The sequence below is a fragment of the Mesoplodon bidens genome (assembly GCF_964165515.1).
Source record: "Mesoplodon bidens genome assembly, chromosome: 15".
Classification (NCBI taxonomy): Eukaryota; Metazoa; Chordata; class Mammalia; order Artiodactyla; family Ziphiidae; genus Mesoplodon; species Mesoplodon bidens.
The window spans coordinates 27,415,127-27,425,125 of record NC_138171.1 but is presented as its reverse complement, the minus strand read 5'-3'; the positions used below and the strand labels follow the sequence as shown (position 1 = coordinate 27,425,125).

The window sequence follows — 9,999 nt, the reverse complement described above, 5'->3', positions numbered from 1 at the left end:
CCGGACCTTCCGGACTCCGTGTGCGTGGCGCCCCCTTGTGGTCCCTTGGTTGGAGGTCGGACCTCGTTGCTTGACCTACATGAAGAAAAGAAAGCGTGCCACTTCAGGGCGTGTGGCTGCACTCTGTGGGGCTCAGGGGGCGCGGGGCCTGTACCCACGGGCGGCTGAGGGCACGTGCGGGTGACATCTGTTCCGCTTGGACCAAGGGAACGGGAGCCAGAGAGGCCAGAGCTCTCCCCCGTTAGCTTTGCCATCGCATCGGACTTGCAGCTTCACTTGGCCACTTCCAGCCATGAAGCTCCTTTTGCTGACTCTGGCCGCACTGCTGCTCTTGTCCCAGCTCACTCCAGGTAACCTGGACCTCTTCAGGGGAGCGGGAGGGTGTGGAGAGTGTGGAGAGTGAGACCTGGTCACGGAATCCCACGGGCGAGGGGGATGAAATAGCATTTACAGCCCAGAGTGCCATGAGCTGTGATAGAGGGGATCTAGGGTCCTGGGGTGCACATGGGAGGGACCAGCCCAGGCTGAGGGCCAAGAGAGTCCTCCCGGAGGGATACTCTTGAGTCCTGAAAAGTGGTTAGAAATTAGAAGGGTAAGGAGAAGAGGTGGAAGTAGGAAGGGTGTCCTGGGTAGAAATACTCTAATGCAAAAGTCCGGATGTGGGAGAGAGCACCGTGCCTTCAGGGAGCTGGCACAGAATGGAGGGGGGGGGGTTAAGGGTGTGGCAAGGGGTAAGGCTGAGGAAGCACTCAAGGTCCGGGTCTTGATGAGCCTTGAATGCCAGGTGGGGGAGCCATGGGAAGGCTGAAGCAGAGGAGGGCCGTGGTCAGAATTGCCCATTCCACCAACTCTAGCATACCTGCCTGGCCCCTCTTGCTCACCTGGCAGAAATTTCTGCCCAGCCAAGGCTTTCAGCTCACCTGTCCACAGGGTCGGAAGGTGTGTATTTCCTCACCTCAGCCCTTGTATGTGCCTGTGGCAAATGCCTGAAACACCTCTCAGCTGGGGATAGAGAGGAAAGCCTTAGAACAACCCAGGTTAGAAACTGCTCAACCATTTTCTAACTCTGTGACCTCCAGCAAGCAGCTCAGCGGCTCAGAATTGCAATTTCCTCATTTCTCAATCTGCTGCAACAAAGGCGTGTGTATAGTAATATCAGTTTGAGGGAACAACATTGAACACACTGAAATTTTGGTATGCAAAAACCAGTGTAACTTCTTCACTTTATATAACTCATCTAAATTTTCCCAGGACCTTCCATCTGGCTGATAGGACAGTTTAGGGGGAGGGGTGGTGGAGGGCACTTAGGGACTGTGCCTAAACTCAGCAGTTAAATAAGTATTCATCTGTCCTGGTTTAAAACCGTTTCAAGTTAATTCAGTCTCTTTTGAATAAATATTCAGTCTTTGAGCATTTCTCCTTCTGCTCCCCTCCCCTTCCCAGGATAGCCCCTGGGTTTAGGAGAAGGTAACTTGATATGTCATGATTTAATTTATTGGTTCATTCAGTAAACATGATTGAATGGATTTCATGTTCTAGGCACTCTGATAGGTGCAGGAGGTAGCACAGTGAACATATCAGAACAAAACAAGGTAAGCAAAGTCTTCAGCCTCTCGGAGTTTACATTCTACTGAGAGAAACAGAAAAAAAATTTTAAATAACTGAAACATGGGCTTCCCTGGTGGCGCAGTGGTTGAGAGTCCGCCTGCCGATGTGGGGGATGCGGGTTTGTGCCCTGGTCCGGGAAGATCCCACATGCCGCAGAGCGGCTGGGCCCGTGAGCCATGGTCGCTGAGCCTGCGCGTCCGGAGCCTGTGCTCCACAACGGGAGAGGCCACAGCAGTGAGAGGCCCGTGTACCGCAAAAACAAATAAATAAATAAAAATAAAAAAATAACGGAAACATACAAAATGTCAGGTGGTGAGTATAATGAGCAGACTAGGTGGGAAAGGGGATAGCAAATACCAGGGGGATGTGGATTTGCTGTTTTAAAGGGGTGCTCATGGAATGGGTCACTGTGACCTGAGGGAGAATAAGGGATGATCCATGTGGATTCGTGGAGAAGAGCATTCAAGCTGGAGGGAATGTGAAGTGCAAAGATCCTGGGGCAGGAGCGTGAGGAGGTAGGGCTCAGCGCTGGACCTTCACTGACTTCTAGGACGATGTCCCTCATTGTGTGTGATCCCGTGACTGATGAAACCTCTTGGTCCTGTCGAGAGCCCCACTGACTCAGCCCTTCATCTCAGCCAAATCTTCCATCTGATCCCTAGGTTTAGGCTGTTCAAACACAGCCCCTCCCACTGTCTTCTGCATAGGGATCTACTCCTGACAGGTCTCTCAGGCTCGCAGCTCATCACTGGTTTTCCTATCTTCACTAGAGACACAAGGGAACTTGGGGACCTTCTGGATCTATTTTATGCCACAGGAGAAGAGAGGGAGAAGCTCAGCCACTTCCCTCAGCCATTTCTAAATCCCCCTCCAGGTGGCACCATAATGTGCTGTGGCGATGTTGTTAGCAATTTTCCTGGGCTATGGTCTGAGGGCAAAAAGTAAATGCCCTCTTCTCTGGCAGTTTCTCCAGACCAATCTGGCTGTTTGTAGCAAGAGATTCTCTTGCCCCTGCCCTTCTCACATTACTTATCTCTACTTCCTAGGTGTTCAGGTCGACCAGCAGGCCTTAGTGGGGGAGGGGAGGAAGGCCTCTGTCTCTAGCTTGCTGGTGGGTCCACCGTCATCTTGGCTGGCAGAGGCAAGGTGTGGGCTCTGGTGGAGCTCTAAGGCCTCCTCCTGCTGCTGCTGCAGGAAGTGGATTTAAGCACCCCAGTTTCCCCTAAGGAGAGTATTTCCCTCTACTTCCTACTGGGTGTGGTGATGGTAAAGGATTTTAAATGGAAGTTTCTTTGGCCGGACCCTCAAGCCTTTGCCTCCTGTGGCTTATGGTGAGGTGGTATTATCTGAATCCACCAGGCTCAGCTAATAATATATAAAGGAGCTCTTTGAAATTTGGAAATCCCTGACCTTTCTAGATAAATTTCGGTTCTTAAAAGTATTATCTTGCTATAAACTAAAGCAACTCATCTCATTTAAGCTGAGCAATGACTTTGTCATTCTAACTGTTGTTTACTATTACCCCGAAGCCCAGAAACTCTGCCCATTTTTGTTTTTCAGCAACCAAAGGGCCTCATGACTAAAGGGGGATGAAGTATGTATAACTTTAATATTTTCAAAATTTTTAGTTCATTGTGGAATTCGGGACATATATATAAAGCCCAAGAGCCCAGCAGATGTTAGATTTAGGTGTGATATGTCACACCTCTTTCCATTATACCTCCTCATAGCACCCAGAGTTCTTCCTTGATAATTTTCAGCCTAACTCTAGTCAATCAAATATCTGCGCAGCTATTTCTTGAATAGTTGTTTCTCATCTCCCTTTCCCAACTAGACTGGAAGTTCTCTGAGGGCAGGTATCTGTCTCTAACTTGTTCATAATTATATCTCCAGTGTATAGGCTTCTCAGTCTACACATGTATTTCCCTAGGGTAGACATCTAGAAAGGAAATTGCTGGTCAAGACTGCACAATCTGAAAATGTGCTAACCAGCCTCCAGAGAGGCCGAAACGAAATGTATGAGACCATCTTTCCTCTCACTCTCAACAACAATTCATCTTGACACTCTTGAATTAAAAATTGAGATTTCATTGTTAAATGGTAGGGATTTTTTTCTTACCTTTTTTGTAAAATAAAACACAATTACAGATACTGAAAACCACGTAAAACAAATGTGCAGCTTAATGAACTGTTATAAAGCACACACCCTTGTAACACCATCCAGGTCAATAAACAGAACATTGACAGTCACCTCAAAAACCCCTCCACCTATGCCCCATCACAACTGTCTCTCTCCCCAAATTAAGTACTCTCCTGACTTTTATAGCGATCAACTATTTGCGCATCTTTATAGTTTCATTGCTAGGGCTGCATCCCTAGAAACCCTATTTTTGCCATGCCCACTTTTAAAATCTAACATTTCTTAAGATTTTTAGTTTTTCTGTTTACTGGTTATATCTTCATCCCTTTCTTGTCTCTATAATTTATCTGCTGGGTCATTTGACCCATAGTTTCCCACAGTACAGATTTTGCTAATTGCATATTCAAAGTGAATTCAACATGTTCCTCGGACCTCTGTATTTCCTGCAAATTGGTGACTGGATCGAGAGGTTTGATCAGGCTCAAGCTCTACGCTTTTTGGCAAAACGTTGGGGGATGGTATTTGCCTTTTTCATCAGAGGGCAAATAATATGTTTGTTATCTCTCTTTTAGTGACAAATTAATGCTCAAAGCTGAGATGCATTAATTCTTTGCCTATTGCAAAATGGTGATATTCTATTATGTGATTTTCACTAGTTAGCTGGAATACTAATATAATAAAGACACTCCTCATCATCTACTATTTGGTTACTCAGCAGTACAGTTCATATAAGAAAGACAGAATAAATGCTTGGTGATTTTTCTTTACATATGAATCTGCAAGATAATGATTTCTTTTCCTATCATCCACCAAATGTGACAAAATAGTTTTTAATATCATCATAAACTCATAGATTTAAATATATTTGATGACTTTTCATTCATTGCAGTCTTCTTTTTCATAAATTTATTTATTTTATTTTATTTTTGGCTGCTTTGGGTCTTCGTTGCTGCACGCAGGCTTTTTCTAGTTGCGGCGAGCGGGGGCCACTCTGTTGTGGTTCGTGGACTTCTCATTGCGGTGGCTTCTCTTGTTGTGGAGCACGGGCTCTAGGCACGTGGGCTTCAGTAGTTGTGGCATGCAGGCTCAGTAGTTGTGGCGCACTGGCTTATCTGTCTTCCTGGACCAGGGATCGAACCGTGTCCCCTGCACTGGCAGGCAGATTCTTAACCTCTGCGCCCCCAGGGAAGTCCCCACTGCAGTCTTTATTCTTACTGAAACTCAGCCAGTGGAAGCCTAAACCTTATTTTGCATATCCCTGTTAGTCTTTGATGTTTCCTTGTGATAAAGTCCATCTTATAAACACCACGAGGGACACACCTGCAGTCTGACAAAGTTAAGCTTATTAACTTACTGAAGCAAAGGAAAATACACACCAAAGGAACTGTGGAACATCTCACCAAATGAAGGAACAAATAGGGTTACTATAGGATTAAGGAGAATAGAGTTTTAGGTAAAATGTAAATGAAGCAGAGTTTGTTTCCCTTCTCTCTGGGATCATGTTTGAAAATCATTGTTTCATATACATTTTGTCCAATTATCTTGTTGTTTAAAGCAGGAAAATCAATATGGCTCCTGTCACTCCATCTCAGCCTGAAGAAGAAATCCCATTTCTTTTTTTTAATTTTTACATTTTTTCTCTTTTCTCTCTTCTATTTCTCTTAAAATATTATCCATTGAGATTATTTGCTTTTGTTTCCCTTTCAGGTTAGACTTTTTTTTTGTGAAAAGAATTTTCTTTAATTCCTAATTATATCTGTCACTGCACTTCTGAAATTTTTAATGCTAGTGGATTTTATATTATCTTATTTACTACCTACAACTCTCCAAAATAGGTGTTATTATGTCTTTTGTTTTCAGAAGAGAAAAATGAAGCTCTGTGAAGGGAAGTAACTTGCTCAAGATCTCCCAGTTTACATGTGGTGGAGCCAGCTTTCAGATCCAGACTTTGGGGGTTTCAATAGGTGGGACAGTTGCTGGAGCAATCCCCACTATCAAATTAAAACTTCCATACCAATATTGTCTTAGAATAGCTTTTAAGTTTTAAAGAAACTTAAAGACTGTGATGGGTCAAATTTTTTATCAAGCTTCATTTCAAGCAGTTGAGAAATACCCCATCGCCATCTTAGTGTCTCTGTAATCCATCTGACTGAAGTAAAACCCCAGATTTCTCTCAGTTTATTTTTTCAGGATCTGGTGCTTGTGATGGCAGTTTGCTCAAGGTTCCAGAGAAGTTGTAAAAGATAATTTTTTAAAGTAAACTAATGATTCTCATACAGATATAAAAATGAACACATGTTAAAGATTTTATTTAATTCATAATGAGAGAACAAGGCAGATTTTGTAACTGGTTTAAAGCATAAAGGTATACACACACTACTATATATGATAGATAACCAACAAGGACCTACTGTATAGCACAGGGAACTCTACTCAGTATTCTATGATAACCTGTATGAGAAAAGAATCTGAAAAAGAATGAATATATGTATAGGTATAACTGAATCACTTTACTGTACACCTGAAACTAACACAACATTGTAACTCAACTATACTCTAATAAAATATTTTTTAGAAAAATTTTAAAAAGCATAAAGGTAGGGCTTCCCTGGTGGCGCAGTGGTTGAGAGTCCGCCTGCTGATGCAGGGGACACGGGTTCGTGCCCCGGTCTGGGAAGATCCCACATGCCGCGGAGCGGCTGGGCCTGTGAGCCATGACCGTTGAGCCTGCGCGTCCGGAGCCTGTGCTCCGCAACGGGAGAGGCCACAACAGTGAGAGGCCCGCGTATGGCAAAGAAAAAAAAAAGTCCTGTTTCAGGGCTTCCCTGGTGGTGCAGTGGTTGAGAATCTGCCTGCCAATGCAGGGGACGCGGGTTCGAACCCTGGTCTGGGAGGATCCCACATGCCGCGGAGCAGCTGGGCCCGTGAGCCACAGCTGCTGAGCCTGCACGTCTGGAGCCTGTGCTCCGCAACAAGAGAGGCCACGATAGTGAGGGGCCCACGCACCTCAATGAGGGGTAGCCCCTGCTCTCTGCAACTAGAGAAAGCCTTCACACAGAAATGAAGACCAAACATAGCCAAAATAAATTAATTAATTAAAAAAAAAAAGCATAAAGGTATTAATGGAGTAAGGGATTCTTGAAATGAATTTACAAGACAGAAACTGGTTCTTTTTTCCCCCATGGGGCAGGGGAAGGGAGGGAGTCAATTGAACCCCTGTGGAACAGAATTTACTTGAATATATAGGAAATAATTATTTTTGCATTACAATCATTAATCAAGAGCTCATAGAGGTGTAAAACTCCCACACAATCAGAATCAGATAACTCTGAAGTCTGTGATCTGTCTAGACCAGGGACTTCTGACACTATTGGCAATTACTGACATGTTGGCACTGTTGGCATTTTGAGCTAGACAGTTCTTTACTGTGGCTGTCCTGTGCATTGTAAGATATTTAGCAGAATCTTTGGCCTCACTAATTGCCAGTAGCACCCCACACCAGTTGTGACAACTAAAAACATCTCCAGACATTTCACTGGCAAACATCCCCTGGGGAGCAAAATTTCCCTATTTGAGCCAAGTTTTTCTCTAAAACACGAATTTTGCCTAGTCTCCCCCATACTGGTCAAAAAATAATCTCAAAGAAAACTTGTTCCTAATCACAAAATAAACTTGCTCTAAACCTACAACAGAAAGAAGGAAATAATAAACAAAAAATTAATGAAATAAAGAATAGTCACAGCACCAAACTGCCTAAAGAAAGTAGTTTCACTGACACAAATAGAGGTTACAGACTTTATTCAGCTGATGGACATCAGGGAGCAGCTGAAGACCCAAGTCAGGGCAGGCTTGGAGTTTGTATAGAATAAAGAGAAGAGAGGGGTGCATGTTCTTGTTTGGGTCAAGTAGCAGATTTCATCTTTAACTGCTGCAAAACTTGTGTTTGGAATAATTAGAAACTGTTCCAGATTTTTGTGCCTCTTGGTTGAGGCCACTGGTGATATCCCATCCCCAAAAGTGTCAGAGCAGTTCTTTTGAGAGCTGTTTTTGCAAGTCTTGAGTTTGTCAGCTAGTCAAGATTCTGGGGCAGGAAAGGTATCAAAAACAATATGGATGGTTGTTGCCAGGGGCTAGGAGGAGGGGAGAATGGGGAGTTATTGCTTAATGGGAATAGAGTTTCAGTTTTACAAGATGAAAAGTGTTATGGGAATGGACTGGTGGTGATGGTTGCACAACAATATGAACATATTTAATACCACGGAATGGTGCACTTTAAGATAGTTAACATAAATTTTATGTCATGTGTATTTTACCACAATTTGAAAAAACATAAGTACAGCCACCTTCTGGATGATAGGCTTTGGCAAGGACAAAACAAAACAAAAATAAGGATATGAAGAAATTGATGGCATTTTAGCCAAATGTATATATATATGTATAGTGTGTGTGTGTATATATATATATATATACATACATACACAATGAAATACTACTAAGCCATAAAAAAGAATGAAATAATTCCATTTGCAGCAACATGGATTGACCTGGAGATTATCATACTAAGTGAAGCTGTATAGGGAAAGACAAATGTCATATAATATCACTTATACATGGAATCTAAAATATGATACAAATGAACTTATTTACAAAACAGAAACAGACTCAGAGACTTCCAAAACAAACTTATGGTTACCAAAGGGGAAAGGGGAGTGGGGGAGAGATAAATTAGGAGGTTGGGAATAACATATATACTCTACTATATATAAAATAGATAACCAACAAGGACCTACTGTATAGTACAGGGAACTATACTCAATATTTTGTAATAGCCTATAAGGGAAAAGAATATATATATATATATATATATATATATATATATTTTTTTTTTTTTTTTTTGGTACGCGGACCTCTCACTGTTGAGAGGCTCTGGATGCGCAGGCTCAGCAGCCATGGCTCATGGGCCCAGCCGCTCCGCAGCATGTGGGATCTTCCCGGACCGGAGCACGAACCCATGTCCCCGGCATCAGCAGGCGGACTCTCAACCACTGCGCCACCAGGGAAGCCCTAAGAATATATATTATAGCACTGTGCTGTACACCTGAAACTAACACAATATTGTAAATCAACTATACTTCAAATTCTTTTAATTTAATAAAACAATACAGATGAATGCTGAAAAAAATATGCTAAGTATAAAGAAGCCAGGTGCAAAATGCTGCACATTATACGATTCCATTGGCATAAAATATCTAGATTTGGCGAGTCTATAGCGAGGAGGGCACGTTGGTGGTTGCTCAGGGATGAGTAGAGGAGAAATGAAAATGCTTAACGGGTGCAGGGTTTCTGTTTGGGATGATTAAAAAGTTCTGGAACTAGACGGTGATGATGATTGCACAACATTGTGAGTGTAATTAATGCCCCTGGACTGTACACTTTAAAGTAGTTAAACTGATAAACTTTATGTTATTTGTATTTTACCACAATTTTTCAAAAGGGAGAAGAAGGGAAAAAAAGAGAGGACCAGGGTCAGAGTCAAAGGAAACTGAGCACCCTCTATCACATCTGTTTTAATCCTTTTACAGACATTTCAAATCCAGAATCTACCTCTTCTTAGGACTGACATTGTCTCTGTTCTTCTTTCTTTTCAGGTAGCACCCTAAAATGCTGGAATCTTCATGGCAAATGCCGCCAGAAATGTTTCAAGAAGGAAAGGGTCTATATTTATGGCACAAATAATAAAATGTGCTGTGTGAAGCCCAAGTACCAGCTAAAAAACCTTCCATGGAAAGTTCCTTGAAACCTAAAGTCATCAAAAGGCAGGTGAAGCTATGCTAAGTCTGACCACAGTGGATTCTCAAACTCTGTCAATAAACACTTCTGGCTGATGACCCCTGTGTTTGCCTGTTCGTCTATCCAGCGGTTCTCAGGAAATCCTCTTACAGATGATCTGTTAAGTCAAAACTATTTTCATTATAATAATAAGACATTATTTGCATTTTATCTCACTTTCTTACAAGTGTGAAATTTTCTGGAATCTACACGACACACAATAATATCATCATTCTGGCAGCTAATGAAATGTGTGCTTATGGATCCTTACATTTTTAGAATTTTTTAAGATAGAACCTTAAGGTATAAATGTGTTCATTTTCAGAGATTAACTCAGGTTGTTCTCAGTAATTCTATGGTACTCTTATTAGCTATCTTTAGCTATATTATTAATCTCTGGAACCTCGTTATCACCTAATATA

The 9,999-nt window shown here is 42.4% G+C and overlaps 1 protein-coding gene across 1 annotated transcript; it reads left to right on the top strand.

The window, feature by feature from the left end:
• Positions 1-292: 292 nt before the first annotated feature.
• DEFB123 (defensin beta 123) lies at positions 293-9,545 on the top strand (the record flags this gene model as incomplete). Its single annotated transcript, XM_081256480.1, has 2 exons — positions 293-350; positions 9,397-9,545. 2 exons carry the CDS (start codon positions 293-295, stop codon positions 9,543-9,545), a joined length of 207 nt encoding a protein of 68 aa, XP_081112606.1.
• Positions 9,546-9,999: the final 454 nt, after the last annotated feature.